Consider the following 21,092-nt stretch of genomic DNA (forward strand, 5'->3'; position numbering starts at 1 on the left):
TGGTTGGACAGTGTTCTCGAAGCTACGAACATGAGTTTGACCAAACTGCGGGAGGCAGTGGAAGACAGGAGTGCCTGGCATGCTCTGGTCCATGGGGTCACGAAGAGTCGGACACGACTAAACAACAACAAAAATAGAAAATGCTTTTGCTACTGTTGTGCATTCTCTTCCATTCCTTTCCTTTAACGTCCACATATTGACTCATTCACCAATAGACACATGGGTACAAGCATGAAAAGTAATCACATCCAAGTATCTGGAAAACATTTCAATTTGTATATGCTTGAGGGAAAGTAATGTAACACTGAACTACTAAAACAGACCTTAAGGGCGATAATGTAGGGTTGCCATACGTCCAGCAATTTCCAGACATTTCCTCTTTTTGGGGTCCCAGATGCCCATCCAGGGGGAATTTTACATTTTAAAGCAAATGTCCTGGATTTTGGGTTTTAACACATATTTATTATTTTTGTTCATAGGCGGTTCTGGTTCAGGCTCAGTCGACCCAGGTTCTGGTTCAAGCTCTGGCTCTGGCATGGACAATCCAGGCTCTGGCTCTGGCGTGGGTGGCTCAGGCTTGGGGGCGGTGAAGGGGCTATTGGGCAATTGTCCAGATTTTTACCTCTTGGAATATGGCAACCCTAGGTGATGTCACTGAGGCAAGATGGCATCTACTGCTTCTTCCTTCCCCATAAGCAAGAATAGCCTAGCTTGCTCCAAAATAAAATCTTGCTCAAACTTTTAATACTGTACTCCCAAGTGGGCTATGAGCTGCAGAATCAGAGGATCACAAAGTAGACTCTGGATGACTTGTTTTCACCTCAGTCTCAGATCATCAGAGAATCACAAGTCCAGGCCACAGCCATTTTGAAAATGGCTGCCAGGGCTCAATGCAGTGAAAACAACAACAACTCAGAGAGATCAGAAGCTCCATTCGACATGGCAGCTTTACTTATCCTAATTTTTAAAAAAGAAATGTCTGAGGACTGGGGTAAAGTACCGAAACCACCAAGAGAAGATATTTTAAAACTCACAGAAACAATCTCAGATGTTTTCCACAACAGCTAATGAAGCAATGGAATCCTGCATGAATAACAGAACTAGGATTTAAAATATTTAAAAGCCTCAATCTCACATCAAACTGCAGCTTCAGGATATGCAAGATCAGGACCGCCACTAGAATCTATGGCCTTGCGGTGCTTTGGAGACACCAACTTATGTGAAGCTTTTGTGTCCTGGATAAAGGAAATACTTCCTGACATCATTATATAAGCAGGCCACATTGAGAGGATACACAGAGCACTCCATCCATGAAAAAATGGTGAGCCCCTGAGATACATTATTGTTCACTTTAGCTCCTTCATAATTAAAAATGACTTATTTCCAAAGATCAATACACTAGAAAAAAAATCATAATAGAAAATTCAATGATAAACATCTATCAGGATCTTTGTGCAGGAACGCTGAAATGCAGACATGAACAGCAGCCTGTGAAGCAGTCATAAGGTACCAATGGGGTTACCCATTCAAACTCCTATTAACTTATGAAGGAGTAACTAAAGCTGCCTCCACACAAATGGAAGATAAAAATTTATTAAATCAACTGGGCCTGCAACCAAATGAAGACAAATAACTGAGAGCAGTGGAGAGGAAGACACAGAACTTGAAGGAAGAACGAGACTGGCAGCAAATGAAAAAAAAGGGAAGAAAAGATGAAAAAGAATCTGCCCCTAAAAAGCAACAACAGCAAAAATGTCACAAAGATGGCTTTGTCTTTGCCTGAGGTCCCACTGAAGCTACCAACTACAAGGAACGACCATTTTGTGCACATTCAAAGCAGGTGTGATTGTGCATGTATGCGCAATTTTGGGACCTGGAAAAGGGCAGGCTTATGTGCACTCCACTGATGTGCGCAATGACCCAGAATTCACCTCCCATGAAAATTGGGGGTTGCCTGTATAAGTCTGACCAAGAGCTAAGAGCTCTATAACTAAAATGGAGAAGAATTGGGCTCTTGTACACTTATTTTTCTTTGCAATATAGCCATGTACAACCATTGCTTATGGGGGGGTTAATGCTTATGACCCCCCAATTTCATCTTAATTCATGAGCACTTGGCACATGAAGGAAGAGTTGGACTATTCTGCTCCCAACCAGAGGTGTAGGGATTATTCTATTGGGAAGGTTGGGGAATTAGGGCAGGGGGAGGGGGAGTTTGAATGTTGAAGTTAATCCCTGTTGGAATTAATGGCATCTTTATTTTGTGCTGATGGAATATGATAATAACACTGAAATTACTATGATGCATAATAGATCTATTGCCTTGTATATGCTGTGTAATTTTAAATTAATCTTATAGTGCCACACTTAGCTGAAATAACTTGCAACGAAATGACCTGGGTACACCAATTAAAAGAAGAGGGATATGGTCTGCTTTAAAGTGAGATAACCCAGACCTTCTTCTTCTTCTTCTTCTTCTTCTTTTACAAGACAGACATTAAATAAATAAATAAAAAGGAAACACAATACTGATACAAAATCCTTCCTCCAATGCAGAGGTGGAGATTGGTACACTTCACGAGGTACTTCCAAAGGTACAGGGTCAGCAAATTTGGAATAAAGTCGTAAAAATGCTTTAAATTGCTGTACATGTGCCCAGACTATATGGAATTAATCACAGCACATTCAACCTTTGCTAGTGGGAATGCAATTTCCTTGGCTCTCTAGTACACACAGGTGGTGGTCCAACCCCAAAATTATTCCCTTTTGGGAGGTTTTCAACCAATTAATTTAAATGATTGGACAATCACTACAGCCAGCCCTATTATCTTATTTTACCCCTCAGATGACTTCATTCATGGGCGTAGGCAGGGGGCAGGAGGGGGCAATTGCCCCCCCTAGAAGCAAAGGCTGAGGGGCGCAGCAGTGTGGCAGCCCCAGGCTCCCGCTCCCGGCGCAAAGCTCCAGAGTCGCGCCGGGAACGCGAGCCTGTGGCTGCGTTCTCCGCGCCTCCCAGGTCTGAGGAGGAGGCGGCCCCAGGCTCCCGCTCCCAACGAGAGCCTGGGGCCGCCTCCTCCGAAGACCTGGGAGGCGCGGAGGAGGCAGCCACAGGCTCGCGTTCCCGACGCGACTCTGTAGCTTCGTGCCGGGAGCGGGAGCCTGGGGCCGCCTCCTCCGAAGACCTGGGAGGCGCGGAGGACGCAGCCACAGGCCCGCGTTCCCTGCGCGACTCTGGAGCTTCGCGCCGGGAGCGGGAGCCTGGGGCCGCCTCCTCCGAAGACCTGGGAGGCGCGGAGGACGCAGCCACAGGCCTGCGTTCCCTGCGCGACTCTGGAGCTTCGCGCCGGGAGCGGGAGCCTGGGGCCGCCTCCTCCGAAGACCTGGGAGGCGCGGAGGACGCAGCCACAGGCCTGCGTTCCCTGCGCGACTCTGGAGCTTCGCGCCGGGAGCGGGAGCCTGGGGCCGCCTCCTCGGAAGGCCCGGGGAGGCGCAGGCCACGTGGCCCCGCCCACATTTCCGCTGTGGCCCCTCCCCTCCCGCCCCTTGCCCCCGCCCCTTGCCCCCCCTAATTTTGATCCTGGCTACGCCCCTGACTTCATTCCCCATTTATTAACTGCAGTTACATTAGTGATTGCAAAAGGGGGGGGGACTTTAAATGCAAATCTTTTTGAAGCCTGGATTTCCTGGGTATGATATCTTGCTTTGAACAAATTAACAATTTCACAAAACAAATATTGATCAAGTGGAAGAATCACACCTTCTATACGACATGGTATCCTTTTATTGACTTTGTTAAAGACAATCGAACATGGTTTTCATCCTTCCTCAACTCATGAAAATTTATGGAGAGACATTTTCATTTGATTGCCGTTCTTGAAACATCTAAAACTACACCCATAGCCACTATTTTTCTTTCTTTTCTGTGCAGTTACTAAGCTATGTTTTCCTTGTATGAGTATGTTAGAAATTTGAAATTACGAATCAATTAAAAAAAAGAACAGACCTTAAGGAATGGCAAAAGTTAGAAGGATAGTTCAGTGATAAAGTTATAATCAAATTTATAGAAAACAAAAGATTTTCAAATAAGTTCAGTATGAAAAAAATCACTAAAAGATATCCATAGGCTTTCAAAAGAATCACTTTGCATTAAATCACTAACATTAAATCGAGGCTTCTCCACTGTATAGTAAGAAAACTAACAGAACTTTTATCTGTCTCAAGTCAAACAATAAGTACACTACCTGCATGTAGGACTCTGATTCACAGCCTAGATTTTCAACTATAAAAATTTATTTAAATACAAAAATCAAGTTGCAAAGCCTAGTAATAATACAATACAATCAACCATGTTCAGGAAGATCCAAGGGCAACTCTCACACACCAGAAGAGGTGTGATGGGGCAAACATTTTGTCCCATTTCTCTTTAGCCTTTGTATTACTAGCAGATAAATAAATAATATTGATGCTTCAGAATAGTTATTTGGTTGACATAAGGGAGAGAATGAGCCATTTAAATAAAGGAAATACTCAATGTACCCTTATATGTTCAGTTTTTAATATCCTTGATGTATAATTCTCTAACACTAGATTAACCTTAAGTCTGAGTCTCCGAGCTTTGCCATTTCTGTCACAACCATCACTTCTTTAAATTAAAAAATGAGCTATTTTTTCATATGGTTCTCATTAAGGGAAATCCATTTATGCATGATGGTAACACAGAAGACAATATCTGCCTTGCAACTTGACAGATATTGTAAAGGAATGACACAATGATGATGTAGGTAAATATGTGTACATAAATATTGGGGGCATTCACACAACTGATCTGAAAATTCAAGCTCTTCATGCATATCAGTCATCTTAATTTTGAAGGAGTTCTGCACATGAGGTTCATGAAAGAAGCTGGTCCCCTACAGAGCAGGAAGCATTCCTAACCAACCAAACCTGAAGCCAGGTTCAATTTCCTTTTGCCAATTCAAGATTGAAAAGCAGCATCAGTTATATAGCTAATCCTATAGATGTTAACTGAGCAGTAAGTCACAATGAGTTCAGCAAGACTTACTACCCTGCAAGCATGCACAGGATTGCAGCCTCAAATTGAAAGATGTTCTTATAAGGATGTTATATATTATTTAAACATACTCTGTGGTATGTTTTAATGCTACAGCAGTACTTAATCTACAGATAGCGGCTTACTTACGTCTGGGGCTCCTTTTCATTTTGTTGTTTTTGCTGTGGCTGAAGAACGTTATTTACCAGTTCAGTGATCCCACTAAAGGGAAACCACCTGTTTAAATAAGCAAATAATGTGACTGAATAACCAAATAAAATCAGACTAGCATAAATGTTTTCTTACCCAATAATAATAGTCATATAAAGGCAGAAAAAGCTAAAGCCAATGGGAATGTTCACTGCAATTAAGTCAGCCACTAATAGGATGTAAGGGGAAATAAAGTTTTACATTTAAATAGTCCAGAAGCAAGTAGCAAGAAACTACATCCAGCTAATATGTGGATGAAGTAAGAAGCTGCAAGCAGCTCTTACAAGCCAATCAGAAAGCAGATGACTACCAGCAGCCTATCAGATATTAGTGAAACCTAATACCATCAAAAGGTGCAGAAAGCAGAATATGGCAAAGGTAGAGAAGTAAAGCCCACTACACTTTTAAGATTTTTTTACTTACTGTGTCGCTTGTGGTTTTTGTTCTTCTTTCACCCTAAAAAAATAAGTTTGTGCAGCTGAGTGCAGTGTACTAGAACACAAATCCTATCTGCAGTCCTCATCCTCTCAGTCATTTGACTGGCAACAGAAAAAAATGCTGTCGTTTCCCCGTTCATTTGCCAAAACCTGTATCCAGACAAGTTTTCCACTAGGCTAATGATATTATACAATATCACAAACACATATTTTTATGCTGTGAACTGCCCTGAGATCTTCAGATGAAGGAGGGTATACAAATTTAATAAATAAAATAAAACACCTAAAATTCTGTATTACTGTTGTGACATTTTGTAATTAACACATAGTTCTTTCAACAAAATTAATTTAAATAATGAAAATTAATTATTTTAATTAGATATGTGACCTACAGCATATATTGAACCATAAGCTAATATATTAAATTTAACATTAGTTTAGTCAATATAAACAATAAAAAGGGCTACATATAAAAAAAATTTTAAAAATTTAATGAAACAAAACAAACTGCAAGTATTTTGCATCTCTTCACATATTTGTATAAGAGTTCATCATCAAGTAATCTCTCTGTTTTTCTGTAAAGTACCGGTAAATACATTAAGTTTGTAATAAATGCTTGGCTCAAACTGCTTTCAGCCTGTGATGATCCTTGGTGCAATAATCATTAGAAGCACACAACAGTGTACAAACCCTAAGAGCAAGTAGATAAAAGCTAAATTTCATCCTCCACATGAAATCTAATCAAACACATTCCCTAATCAAATCTAACAGACAACTTCCATTTATATTTTGTTATTTTGTTACACTTTTCACATGAAATGTTTTTAAAATTCAATGTTTCATTAACAATGTTGCAAGCAGAATATTTTAAACACATAGTGTTTAGAGCCATACCATATGATAGGTCAGCCTTCCCCAATCTGAGAGCACCAGTTCAGGGAAGGCATGTACTAGGAAGAAATGTGCTATGTCATGCTAGTCTTCATTTATTGAAATCCAGTAACTCTTCCTGTACAAAAAAGTGCCAAATGTGTCCCATGCTGCTGCCTCAGAAATGTAGGAAATTGAAGCTCCTTAAGTGGATATAAAATTCCAATTGTTGCTTGTACATGATGCTATAGGCTAGCATGGCAAGTACTGCCAACATGCTGCCCTTCAGATTTTGTTGGACTTAGAATCATAGAATTGTAGAGTTGGAAGGGATCATGAGGACAATGCTTCAATTCCCAGCCAGCATGATCAGTGCCCAGGTGTAATGTAATGCATGAGACTGTGGGGTCTTGGAATTATGTTTCTCAACAGTCTCTGCTGTAAGCTGATATCTGACGTAGGAAACAGAGTTGTATTGCTGGAAAAGGGAGGGAAAGCAGGGAGAAAGACAGAAAACAGGCTGTAAGTCTTTACTGTAGGCCTTTGACACCTAAGATGTATGTTTTTAGGATCCATCCTATTTTTGTTATTGCAGGGTGCTTTATATTGGTTTTAAATTAATGTAACCCAACCTGGGACCTTAGGGTGACAGGTGGGCAATCAATTTAAGCAAGCAAGCAAGCAAGCAAACAAACAAACAAACAAACAATGTACCTTGGGAGCAGGCCTAGGAAGGCTAGTGAAGCACCAGTGGGGACTCAAAATGTGAAAAGAAAAACCATGCTAGCAGTTTAGATAGAAAGGTAGCCTTGAGTTTGTTGCTAGTTAAAGTAACTCTGGGAAATGCACTGAAGATTTAGAGCCTCACTTAGTGCTGAAGCTGAACTAATGAACACGAAAGTCTAGACTGTTTCACTTTTAAACCAGTACTTTTATCATACCATCCCCTAAAGTGGCACCTAGTCTTTCTGTTTACCTACCCCACCAAATCAACTGTTAATTCTCAGGTACAAGTCAGTGTGATTTTTGAACCTGATGAAGTACCTTTAGCTACTGATATGAAAAGTCATTACATTGCTGGAAGTGGTATGATTTCAGTCATACAGACTTGCAAGGACAATACAGTATTATATATGGAAATAGAGCACAAATAATCAGAATATACGCAGATGACAAGGTGGGGTTGTGGGGCTCTCCTGTCCTCCTGACACTGAGTCACTGCAGCTTGCTGGGAGGGAGAGGCAGCAGGAAGGCTGATGCAGTGCAAATCCATTGGTGGAGGCTATATGGCACTCCTGCTGGTGTATTTGCACCACACCAGCCTCCCTGCCACCTTGCCGCTATGTCTCCTTCTTGGTAAGCAGCAGCCACTCAGCTCTTGGAAGAGCTGAGTAGCACCATACCATCTGCTACTCAATATACCCCTGAGGTTTTTTTTGGTGAAATTGCACAGGGCAATGGAGACAATTACTACAGCAGCTTATTTTCATGCTAGAGGGATATACTGGAAATAGTCAAAGCTGGGTCAGCTGGAAAAATCACACTGAATGAGTTACACACACAAATAACTGGAATGAGGCCATCAAGCTTCATTTCCTTGATTTTCTGCTGCAAGGCAAAGCCCAAAAAATATTCAGAGGACTAACACAAGGGGATCTGCAAACCTACACCTCAGTTCAGAATGCATCACAGCAAGGCAGGGGCGGGGGGAACTCCAGCTCATAGGCTTAATTAGACACACCGGGCTTCTGAATTTGGCCTCTGAAGCCATTTTGGTCAAACCATGATCACTAGTCAGTCACATGATCTGCTTTCTCCAATCTAAGCACTCAGTGCTAACATCATAGATGAGCCTCTGCCTGTCCTTTGACAGTAAAAGGCAGCAGGCAAATGTTTCTCTCCTATCTTAGCACTGTGGTCTAACAATGCTAAAATCAAAGATAATAAAAATGCTGCCTTTTAAGAGTAAAAGGCAGCATTTCCACAGCAGGGGGGGGCATGCTGTTTTTTCACTTTTAAAGTCACTGCCTGTATGTGTCTGTCTGCCTCTAGTCTAAGTCTGTGTGTGTGTGTGCATGTATGTGCAAGCCTGTCTGATTTTATTTTTATGTTTTTGTTTTGTCTTTATCCCTGCCTTCTTGCTGATTAGAGTGACAAAAACAAATCCCTGTGTTGCAATAACTTTATGGTTTCAGCTTGTGTTGTGATGCCAGATTTGATATACTGTACCTTTAAATTTTCTTACTTTGTTCTTAATTGTTATTTGACACACCTGTGAATAACTTTATAAGTTCTTACACGGGTTTTATCAGCATCAGTTAGCTACACTGGTTAATGAACTCTGATCCGCAAGTATAAATATTTACCTGTACGGATATTCTAAAAAAGTACTTGGTATGTATTCCTTATTTATTTATTTATTTATTTATTTATTTATTAATTATTCATTATGCAGGTTGCTCAGTTTTCTTTTTGTTGTCATTCATTGTATGTAATGTATTTAATTTCATCATCAGCTGATGAAGATTCATATTCGAAACAGTTGATCCAATCCAGATATACTGTTCTGCTTGTTTGCTGATTGCTATTGAATTCATTACGTTGGAGCACCCACTACAATACTTCTTGGACATTACAAAATAAAAAAAAATCCTTCCGGTAGCACCTTTTTAAAAAAATTTTGTTTTGACTACGTCAGACCAACACAGCTACCTACCTGTAACTAGTTCTTGGACATTGAAAGGCATCCTGCCTGCATAATGGTGTTCCTCGCCAGTAACTCATTACGTTGACTACTCTTTGGTTATGGACTGACATATATATTATTTGGATATTATTTGAAAATTGTAAATTTTGGATGACATTCTGCTACCAATAATTTCCGCCCTCCCTTCTCAGCAGGTGGGCGGGGTTTGCGACACTAGACGGTCTCACTTGCTACGGTGCCTCCCACCTGGGTAGGATGGCCAACGTCCCACCCCCTCCCAGCTAGGACAATGGTCAGTCAGCTGGGGGTGGGGCAAGGGCCAAAGGAAAGAGACCGACCCCTCGGCCTAATCCTCACTTCGTTTCCTCCTCTTGCAGGGACCATTTATTACATTCATTAGCCACATGTTACTGCTGAATTTGAGCAGATACTTCCTTATTAGAATCAAGCACCTTTCAGTAATGAGAGGCAAGCAGAAAAGGAACCTCTCCAAAATTTTGGATATTTCCTGGAACTCTAGTCTGCCAATTTCCCCAGACTATAATGGCAGCTTCTTCGCTAAAAGTCACTTTATGGCCCATGTAGCTGAGGGAAATCGAAAAAGCTCTCTATATGAAGGAAGTTTCAATGTTAAACATGCCCTAGAAACACCTGATAACAGCACCACTTCAACTGCAAAAGTGCATAAGATGAAAGCAGAAACTGCTGCAGCTATTGGAAAGAAAACTCCCAGTCAAAGTCAAAACATTAAAGTAATGTAAAGGTAAAGGTAAAGGGACCCCTGACCATTAGGTCCAGTCGTGACCGACTCGGGGGTTGCGCGCTCATCTCGCATTATTGGCCGTGGGAGCCGGCGTACAGCTTCCAGGTCATGTGGCCAGCATGACAAAGCCGCTTCTGGCAAACCAGAGCAGCACATGGAAACGCCGTTTACCTTCCCGCTATAGCGGTTCCTATTTATCTACTTGCATTTTGACGTGCTTTCGAACTGCTAGGTTGGCAGGAGCTGGGACCAAGCAACGGGAGCTCACCCCGTCACAGGGATTCGAACCGCCGACCTTCTGATCAGCAAGCCCTGGGCTCAGTGGTTTAACCCACAGCGCCACCTGGGTCCCTTTAAAAAAGCAATGTAGTTTGTAGCATGTTATCAGTGAACTGAAAGCACGAAAACCATGCAGAGGCAGTAAATGTGAGGGTAGGCTAATGGGACAAAGCAGGCTAATGGGACAAAGCATACCACCACAAACAGATTCCTGGGAGAAAAGAATTAGAAGACTTTTACAAAAAATGTAGCAGGAAATAATAATAATATTAATAATAATAAAATTTTATTTATACCCCACCCTCCCCAATCAAAACCGGGCTCAGGGCAGCTAACACCAATAAAATTACAATAAAACATAAAAAGCAATTAATTAAAATACAGATTAAAATACAATATTAAAATTTAAAATGCAGCCTCATTTTAAGTAGTCCATAAATCCAAGCCATGAGGGAGGAAAACACAGGGGTCAAACTAAGTCCAACCCAAAGGCCAGGCGGAACAGCTCTGTCTTGCAAGCACTGCGGAAATGTGACAAATCCCGCAGGGCCCTGGTCTCCTGTGAAAGAGCGTTCCACCAAGTTGGGGCAAAATACTGAAAAGGCCCTGGCCCTAGTAGAGGCCAATCTAGCCACCTTATGGCTCGGGATCTCCAGAATATTGTTGTTTGTGGACCTTAAGGTCCTCCTCGGGGCATACCAGGAGAGGCGGTCCCGTAGGTACGAAGGTCCCAAGGGCTTTAAAGGTGAAAACCAGCACCTTAAACCTGATCCTGTACTCCACCGGGTGCCAGTGCAGCTGGTAAAGCACTGGATGAATGTGATCCCGCGGCCGGGACCCCGTAAGGAGCCTTGCCGCTGCATTCTGCACCCACTGGAGTTTCTGGGTCAGCTTCAAGGGCAGCCCCACGTAGAGTGAGTTACAATAATCAAGCCTGGAGGTGACCGTCGCATGGATCACTGTGGCCAGATCAGGGCGAGAAAGGTAAGGGAACCAACTGCTTGATATGGCAGAGATGGAAAAATGCCACCTTAGCTGTGGCTGCAAGCTGTGCCTCCATGGAAAGGGTGGCGTCGAAGGGCGAAAGCCAGACTGAAATGGATCTAGAGCCGATGTTTCATCCAGAAACCTACCAAGCTGTTCGGCAACCACTCTCTCAATTATCTTGCCCAGGTACGGAAGATTTGAAACGGCGATAATTGGATAGATCTAAAGGATCTAGAGATGTTTTCTTTAAGAGCGGACGTACCACTGCTTCCTTCAACTCCTCTGGGAAAGTCCCTGTGCCAAGGGACAAGTTGATGATCTCACCCGGGGGGGCCGTAGCTCATCTGGACACGCTCTAATCAGCCAGGATGGGCACGGGTCAAGGGAGCAAGTGGTGGGCCTTCCAGCTTGGAGGAATCTGTCTAGATCGGCAGGGAGTATCCGATCGAAGTGGTCCAATACTGGACTCGAAGACAGTTGAGGGGCCTCCAGTTCTGTTATTGTATCCAAATTGGCAGGGAGGTCACGGTGGAGTATCAAGACTTAAAATATCATTTTAAACATGAGCACCACAGCAATGTAATTTAAAGATGCCAGGAAACTTCACCAGGTGAGAGTTATGAGAAGACTTTCCACCTGGAAACTGGCAAGCCTCACTTAATATATCCTGCAAACCAATGAGATAGAGTCAAAATAAAAGTTATGGTAAATTAATGGACCTCCATTGATTGATTCTGGAGCATTTTCCTTGTGTATGCACAATTCTAGAAAGCACCACTAAAGATGACTGGCAGAAACTGAAGTCTTTGCAAACCAGACTAAGTTCAGAATCGTGTGAATATGGCAAACCACCAGCATCCTAGACATGTTGTCTATCTTGTGAATGTTTGGTCACAGCTTTCAAAGAATCATAGTGGAAACTGATTTCCCCTAATCAGTATGATGTTGATCTGAGTTTTAAGGACCTTTGTACTGTGTAGGATACAGGAGCAGCCAGCAGGTGGAGCAGTGCTATTGAGCCAACTTCCCAACACTGGCACTGTTGCCTGCTACCCAGGCAGGACATCAGGAAGATTAGCGCTCTATGGGTGCCCTGTCATAGCCAATCTGGTCCTCCTGCCCACACAGCCCCAAACTCACCACAAGCCCACCCTTAAACCATACCAGCAAACAGTAACACCACCATTGTTTGGAGTGTGGTTTCACAGCACTGTGCCAGCCACTTCTGGTAATATATAATGCTTTCCATGACACCCATTATGAGGTGAAGCAGAGATAAAGAGTTACAATAGAACAAACAGTATCCTCAAAAAGTGAAATATACTTGGAAGAGGGTGGGAGTGAGAGGAAGGAATATCATTAGGCCAACATGAATTTCTTGTTGCCCAAACCATAGCCAGGATTCAGAAAGACTATCCCAGCACTAATGTCTACTGTGACAACAGAATCTCAAGTTGTGTATTGGGGGACAAATCTGGGAGGATTCCATTCAGATGTGGTGGTTATGAAGATGTTGCTGCCAAAGTACTAGAAACATAGCCAAATATTGACACCATAGTAGCATGGGCCTAGCCAGGATTTATTGGGGGGACACAACCGAGCTTTCAGTGACACAATAGATCAGCCAGCCAAGTATTTTATTTATTTACAGTACTTTATTTATAGGGGTGTCTGACCCTACCCCCAGTGGCATAGTAATGGGGGGCGGGGCACGCCGCCCCGGGCAGCAGGCTGGGCGGGGGGCAGCAGGCTAGATGGGACTGACCACCTCCGACGGCCGCCGCCACACGACACAGCTTCCACCATGGAGGAGAAGCCCTGACGCAAGCGAGACTGCCTCACTCCGCGGCTTGCTCGCAGGGTTTGCCGCGGCGCCACGGGGCATGCCTACTGTGCGTGCATGCGCGACGCATGCATCATGACACGTGTGTCGTGATGCATGATGCATGCACGCAACGGACACACACACCCAGCGGAGTGCCTTCATGTTTGCTGCCCCGGGCAGCCAGGCGGCTAGATACGCCACTGCCCACTCCAGATGCATCGCGAAATAATATTGGGGAAAACTGGGTATTAAGAGTGCTAACATAAATCATATACCCCAGTTTCCCAGTGGCCCTTCAAAGTACGCTTCACGCAGAGTTTATAGAAAAACAAAATACGCAAACAGAAGTTGACTTGGCTAAAATACACCACCAAGAGTTTAAAGATTTTCCCCAACCTAGCATGAAACCCCTGACTAGCAGTATACCTGTTTAAAGTATACAGAAGAAAAACAAAAGGTTGGCTTTCTCTAACAGAAAAACAAACTGACTCAGAAGAGACTTTAAACTAAAGATAAATGCTCTCTCTCCCAGCAACTTTACATACCCACATTCCAACCCTTCAAACCTCTCCAAGCCTCCCACCATACGCCCACACAACTACCACACAAAATGCTTTCCAACAGAGCCTTATATACATGGAGTAGAGCCCACGCCTGTGAGCAATTAAACAGAAATTACCGGCACCTGTTTTTCTTAGACAGTATTGACATTAGACTGGCTCAAAAGCAACTTTAATTATTCAAGAAACCCAACAAGATGCACCCATGCATACTAGAGGGAAAGGGGAAGATTTTGCAAGACAAAAAAATGGCATAAACACCCACTACACATTGAGATCTCTCCTTTCATTGGTGCAAAGGTGGAACTCAACAGTGCCACCTGCTGGGAAGTGTTTTTACAGGAAAATATATTTTTTAAAAACATGCTAAATTGTTGGGGGGGGGCAGATGCAGCTCACAGGCTGCGAGTTTGAGTGTGACACCTCTGCCCTAGACCTACTTGAAAGTGTATATTGATTCTCTATCCTGGATATGTCCAGTGGCTACTGGTAAGTAAAAGGAAGCCCTGATGACTGACTGACTGAAGCTACTAACAAGCAGGGATTTTTATAATTTTATGCCTTTTGGATTCTAGCACTCTTCAGATATTTCAAATATTGGTGGCTGTTGTCTTGGTAAACCTACAGGACATATATTTCCTAGTATATATTGATGACATAATTGTAATTGGGAGATCTTTTGAAGAACACCTTCTGAAAATTAAGCCTCTACTTGAGAAGCAAACTGCTACTTGTTTGAAATACAGTAAGATACCTACATCGTATAATCTCCAAAGATGGGATAAAATAGACCCTGACAAAGTAGAAGCCATTTGATCTCAGCCAACACCGCAGTCAATCGCTAAGGTATAGAGTATTGTTACATTTTATTATACACTATTTATTGCTAACTGCCACAATTGTCCAGCAATTACACAAATTATCAGAGAAAGAGCAAATGTTCCAGTACAACTTAATAAGAAGTGTTCTTAAAGTTAAAGCAAAGGCTGTTTCTGGGTTACCCAGACCTTCCACCTAACATTTACTCAGGGTACAAATGTCAGTGACTGGTATTGGTGTGGTCCTAATATAACAAGATGGTGCAATAAGGAGAGAACGGCTGCATATGCTAGCAGAATCCTCAGTAAAGTTGAAACCACTCCACTACAGAGAAAAAACTGCTGGCTATAGTGACATTTACTCAAGATTTTCAACATATCCTCAGGGGTGGGGGGATCCTGCTAAGGGCAGATCACAATTCACTTCAATGGCTTCATAACTTCCATGAGCCACAGGGATAGTTGGCACATTGGCTTGAACACCTGGCTCAGTTCCAGTACCAGATTAAGCATTGCACAAGAAAACAACACAAAAATTCTCATGCTCTGTCCAGATGGTCAATTCTAGATTATGCTAACAAGGACTCTGGGGCCAGGGGAAAACATACTGATACTTTAATCATAACCCTGAGACCATAAGAAACCACTGCTGGAAGGGAAGTGGGAATCTGATGATGGTGATGTTGATGTTTATGATGATGGAGGAGGAGGAGGAGGAGGAGGAGGAGGAGGAGGAGGAGGAGGAGGAGGAGGAGGAGGAGGAGGAGGAGATGGAGCCACTGCCTTAAAAGAAGCCTAAGTCATGAATTCAATTATTCCATGCCTAAGAAGCTGAAAGGCGGGGGACCATGCAAGAGTTCCAAGTTGAGGCACCATGTAACCCAAATTTGCTTCAGTACAATGAGGCTTTGCCTGATTTATTGCTATATAGCAAGGGCTATATAGTTCGAAAGCACATCAAAGTGCAAGTAGATAAATAGGGACCACTCCAGCGGGAAGGTAAACGGCGTTTCCGTGCGCTGCTCTGGTTCGCCAGAAGCAGCTTTGTCATGCTGGCCACATGACCTGGAAGCTGTCTGCAGACAAACGCCGGCTCCCTCGGCCTATAGAGCAAGATGAGCGCCGCAACCCCAGAGTCGGACACGACTGGACCTGATGGTCAGGGGCCCCTTTACCTTTACCTTTAGCAAGGGCTATTAGTTAGGTGTCAAAGGGTACTGAGAAGCATGACTTTTCATACACTAAAAGATTCCACAGGGCTCAGTCCTGAATATCTTTGAAGCACTAAACTACAGCAAAGCAGGAGGATATTTAGGAATAGAGAAGCTATCCCAAATAATCCGAAGTCAGTACTACTGGCCTGGATGGTTTACATCTGTAAAAGACGGGAGAAGTTATGCTATACCTGCAGAACTCACAAAACAACTTTTATTACACACATAGCTCCCATGGTGACCACACAAGCAGGTTGTCCTCTAGAGCAGGCATGTCAAACCTGCGGCCCTCCAGATGTTTTGGACTACAATTCCCATCTTCCCCAACCACTGGTCCTGCTAGCTAGGGATCATGGGAGTTGTAGGCCAAAACATCTGGAGGGCCGCAGTTTGGGGATGCCTGGTCTACCTCCTTCCCTACATACCTTCTCAGTTGTTAAGTCTGGATAATCATAGTGAGAACACAAACACCCCACTGGCTTGACAACTATCAACTGGATTAGCTGGAACGTTAGAAGCTGTAGTCTAGCAACTTTTGGAAAGCAATACACTAGCTACCTCAGAGCTGGTGCTATCATTAGGCAATCTAGGCAGCTGACTAAGGCCTGAGTTCTGACCTCAGAGGGGCACAGTACTGACCTTTGCCTATAGGCAAACTGAGACAACATGTGAAAAGTGTAACTGCGTTTCACATATATATTTTTAAAAAACAAGAATTATGGAGGGAACAGGGTTTATTATTATTATTATTACTATTATTAATATTATTATTTATTATTTATTCCCCATCCATCTGGCTGGGTTTCCCCAGCCACTCTGGGTGGCTCCCAACAGAATATTAAAAACACGATAAAACATCAAACATTAGAAACGTCTAACCTGACCAATTTTTGTCAGGACCAATGCTGGTATATTAAACCTCATGCTGGTATATTAAACCAATGCTGCTATATTAAACCTCATTCACAACAGTCTTAAATCTGATCAGGCCCCTCTGCATCTTTCCTGTTATTTTAAATATATGTGAACTAAAATCACATATTTCACATATCATGTGTTTTCACCCTATGTTTTTAGTTTGTGTTGGGTTTTTTTAAAAAATGCACGCACACCCCATGCTTTGCTTTGTGTGAGTCACCTGGTCGGTCAGTCAGCTGAGCCCCTGTCTCAGTTCAGAAAATGGTCCCTGTTAATTAGATGTTGACAGGATGTACTTATTGTGGACAGAAGCAGGAAGTTCATTGATTGTGTTTCTGAATGATGCATGCAGTAGATCGCATATGCTTGCAGAAAATAAAGAAGAATTTCACAGAGCAAAGGGCTCAGTGCTGATGCAAAACAAAACTAAAGTCATCTTTGAAATCATGGGAACAGTTCAATAGCATGCTGATAATGTACATTTGTAATCATAACAATTAAACATTTTCATTTCTCTTGTGACTGTTGAAGCTGCTTTATGTCAAGTTGTCAGTTCATACATCCATCTAGCCCAGTATTACCTACTCTGATTGCTGTGCGTGTGTGCGCACACACACATATACTAGAATAAAAGAAAATAACTGCTGGATCAGACCAAAGGCCTATCTAATCCAACATCCTGTATGTAGTAGCCAATCATATGCCTATAGGAAGCCTGTAAGCAAGACACAACTCTCTCCAACTGTTATTCAGAGGTATTCTTCCTGATTCTGGAGATGATACGTAGCCAAAGATAGCCTTATCCTCCATGATTGTCTATTTCCCTTTAAAAGTCGGTGACCACCATCAAATCTTGTTGAAGCAAATTCCATAGTTCAACTATATATTGTGTGAAGAACAATTTGGTGTAACTAGCAAACTTGGCCACCTCAGGTCATTTAGGAACCAGCTAAAAAACCCAGAACCAAACACTGATCCTTGATGAACCTTACTTAGTATATCTCTGTATTGTGAGACCTGACTGTTCTCTGATATTCTGCCTGAATCTACATTGCTAAAACTTAAATCCATTCTCCCCCACTCCAGTGGCCCTTTTAGAGTCATTCCTTATTTGTGTCACTCCTCTGAATTTTCTCTACGCACATACACAAAACAGAAAGTAGGTTAACTTTTGTCATCAGTATCTCAGTTCCTTTGTTTCACAGCAGCTCCAGGTGGATGGCAACAGCAATTGCAGGGAACATTACACTACCTAAGTCTGCATAAGTTTACAAAGGTTGTTAGCTTCAGTGTTTCTAAACACATTCCTCACTAGCTCCAACTAGTATGGATGTTTAGAAGTTTTTCTCACAAGCTACAACCATCTAAGGCTGATCTTTTATATCAGTTCTGGTATTCATTATGCATGCCTACAGGTCCCTTAGCCTTTTAATACTACAATGTGGTCTTCATGAGACTGGTAGCCCATGAAGACTGTTCAGAAACTTTCACTAGGACAAAAAACTTCCTGACTTGGTGAGCTGTTGCAGTGTCTTCACAGGTTAGCTGTAGCATTCTGAGGCACATTTCAAGGTGTCTTAAATGACGCAACTTGCGTCTTTCACACCTTAGTGAATGCATCCATACTTATGTTCCATTGCAGGGACCCATTAGGAGTCAAGAAGAGCCTCTGGAGGCTACCGCTTTAAGGGTACCCTAGAACAGTGTTTTTCAACCACTGTTCCGCGGCACACTAGTGTGCCGCGAGATGTTGCCTGGTGTGCCGTGGGGAAAATTGAAAAATTCAATTTATATATAGTCAATATAGGCACAGAGTTAATTTTTTAAACATTTTCTAATGGTGGTGTGCCTTGTGATTTTTTTCATGAAACAAGTGTGCCTTTGCCCAAAAAAGGTTGAAAAACACTGCCCTAGAAGATGGTGCATGCTGAGAAGTATTTTATAAGGCTTATACCAAGCTCATAAACTGTCTTCCACCAGAAATCTGAGCAAGCCTCAGCCTGATATTCATTTTACTAGATACTTCCAACCCACTTTTAAATACATATAGCTCCACAGGTGGGTTTTTTTATCTCATCCATAATTCAGATAAATTCAGTTAGATGTCTGAAAGCAACTTTGAATGATCTGAGTGAAATGGTTCAATGACCATTCATTTTAGACTGCTGTAATAACTCTATACCAGGGGTCCCCAGACTTACCGCGCAGCGGGCCGGAGGGCAGGGGAGTGCGCGCGCAGCGGGCCGGAGGGCGGGGGAGTGCGCGCCCGTGCGCATGCGCACACGCACACGGGTGGGGGGAAAATCGCCGAAAATCGCTTGTGCGCATGCGTATGGGCCTCCCCCGACCCGGAAGTGCATCGGAAATGACCTCTTCTGGGTCGGGAGAGGCCCATACGCATGCGCAAAATGGATTTTCGGCGATTTTTTGCCCATTTTTCCGATCGTCGCCGCGCCGCGCGCCGTAAGAGCGGGCGGCAGCAGCGGGCGGCGGGGGTCGTCGCTGGCCGGATTGGGAGGCCGATTGGGCCGCATCCGGCCCGGGGGTCGTAGTTTGGGGACCCCTGCTCTATACCAAGTAACAAGCAGTTAAACTTGGTAAAGGAACAAAATTGAAATGGTGGCATCCAAAAGACATCAGAGGTACCTTTGTCAACAGTTTTTGTTGGTGGTGTTGGTTGGTTTGTCTTTTTTGTCTGCCACGCAGGAATAGCAATTATCTTCATTACTAGCTGACAATCTAATCTTTCCCTCCATACCAGTGGGCAATATGCTCCATTTTCTAAGAGAACATGCCATTCCTTAATTATTACAGTATTTCATCTGTCTGCTCCTAGAAGTATGCCTGTACATAATGAACTCACTCATTCAAGATTTCCAGTTCTTGAGGAAACAAACAGCTGGGAATTGCTGGAAAGCCATTAACATGCTAGAAAACCAAGACCATCAGGTGCCAGAAAACAAATCTGTTATTTTATTTTATTCCCTGCTTCTTTTCCTTAAGGCAGCTTTAGGTCAGATATCTATTCTATAAGCTCATATTGTAAACTCCTCTGTGATCTTCAGATGAAGGGCAGTATAGAAATTTAATAAATAAAAATAAAATCTACAGTCACACAAATGGAAATGAGAATACAGATTCATCCAAATTATAACAGTGGGGGTGGAAAGAACTCTTGAATAACATTTTGGACGAAGTATTGTTGTTGTTTTAAGTTAATGACAGTCAGTTGGTGTCTGCTATGAGGGAGGTCAAGAGTAAATACTGTGGCTGCTGAGATGGTGGTATGTGTGACTGTATGGCTCACTTGGCCAGCCTTCTCTGTGGTGACTAACTGGGGGAAGGACATGGACCAGAGTGCCAAATAATTTGATGCCATCAATGTCCAGGGATGCAAAAAGGGACAAAGTCTATAAGATAATTCAGCAGAATATTTTCTTTAGGGACATTTATATATTGCCCTTCTTAATACGTATCCCAAGGTTGTTTCTAACAATGCAATATTCAGATGGTTAACGATCAGTGCAAGTTGTGTATCTAAATGTATTTTTGTTTCAAAATTCTTCAAACAATAAGTGATTCATTCCTGAATGTAGTCTGTGAAACTTAAGTACTTCATAAATTTGAGAAGCACTGGGGCGGGAGAGGGCTGTTATAAGATAGTTAAGTAATGCAATTTAATTATCTTCCAAAAATGTACTTGTTAACATTCTGTTTAGTAATCTAATTGCACCCACTTAATAATTCATTACATTAATGTTAAATCATAAAATCTGAAGTTTTAAACAAACAATATTTTCTTTTGGTAAAATTTATTTTATCAGAACAGAAATGTAACACTAACTCTGTACTTCATGTTTGTGTGCTCCACTGAGCAATGAGGCATTAACTTTCATATGAAGTGGATTGCTTAATGTTTAATAACTGAATGGATCCAGAGTCCTAGCTGCAAAGACTATTTATTTAACAAATCATTGTTCTAAAGCAGGAACTCAATGCTCTTGTTACCAGCTAATTAGGAACACTCATTCATGTTTGTTTGCAGTTGGTGTATTCATTTAAAATGAATAGAACTGTCATTCATGAAGAGACAGTATGAAAGCATGAGGCTGTAAATACAAAATGCTATTAATAACCCCACCCCCTGAAAACAATGCAAAAGAACAAAATATGAAATTACACTGAGAAGAATTGATTTTCTGAAGAAATTTAAGATTTTCTTTTCTTTCCCAGATTGTTTATAAAGGTTCTGTAAAATATTATTCCAATTTAGAATACGCAGTACATGAGATATTACTAACTCTACAGTAAAATACCAAAAACAGTGCAGAAATGTATTCAATTATTTTACAATATATTTTTATAAGATATTACAGTATGAATTCATCTATCTAGATGGGTGGGGTAAAGAAGAAGAAGAAGAAGAAGAAGAAGAAGAAGAAGAAGAAGAAGAA

At 42.3% G+C, this 21,092-nt stretch overlaps 1 protein-coding gene across 10 annotated transcripts in view; it reads right to left on the minus strand.

The window, feature by feature from the left end:
• The window catches only part of RIMS2 (regulating synaptic membrane exocytosis 2), a 363,820-nt gene that overhangs the window by 312,904 nt on the left and 29,824 nt on the right, over positions 1 to 21,092 (minus strand). For all 10 annotated transcript variants that reach the window (XM_035125850.2, XM_035125835.2, XM_035125834.2 and 7 more), the window contains exons 2-3: positions 5,684 to 5,716; positions 5,201 to 5,287 (exon numbers count right to left, since the gene is read on the minus strand). In XM_035125850.2, the coding sequence (XP_034981741.1) occupies positions 5,201 to 5,287; positions 5,684 to 5,716 (120 nt within the window). The remainder of the gene's footprint in view (positions 1 to 5,200; positions 5,288 to 5,683; positions 5,717 to 21,092) is intronic.

This window comes from Zootoca vivipara, chromosome 8, assembly GCF_963506605.1.
Source record: "Zootoca vivipara chromosome 8, rZooViv1.1, whole genome shotgun sequence".
Taxonomy (NCBI): Eukaryota; Metazoa; Chordata; class Lepidosauria; order Squamata; family Lacertidae; genus Zootoca; species Zootoca vivipara.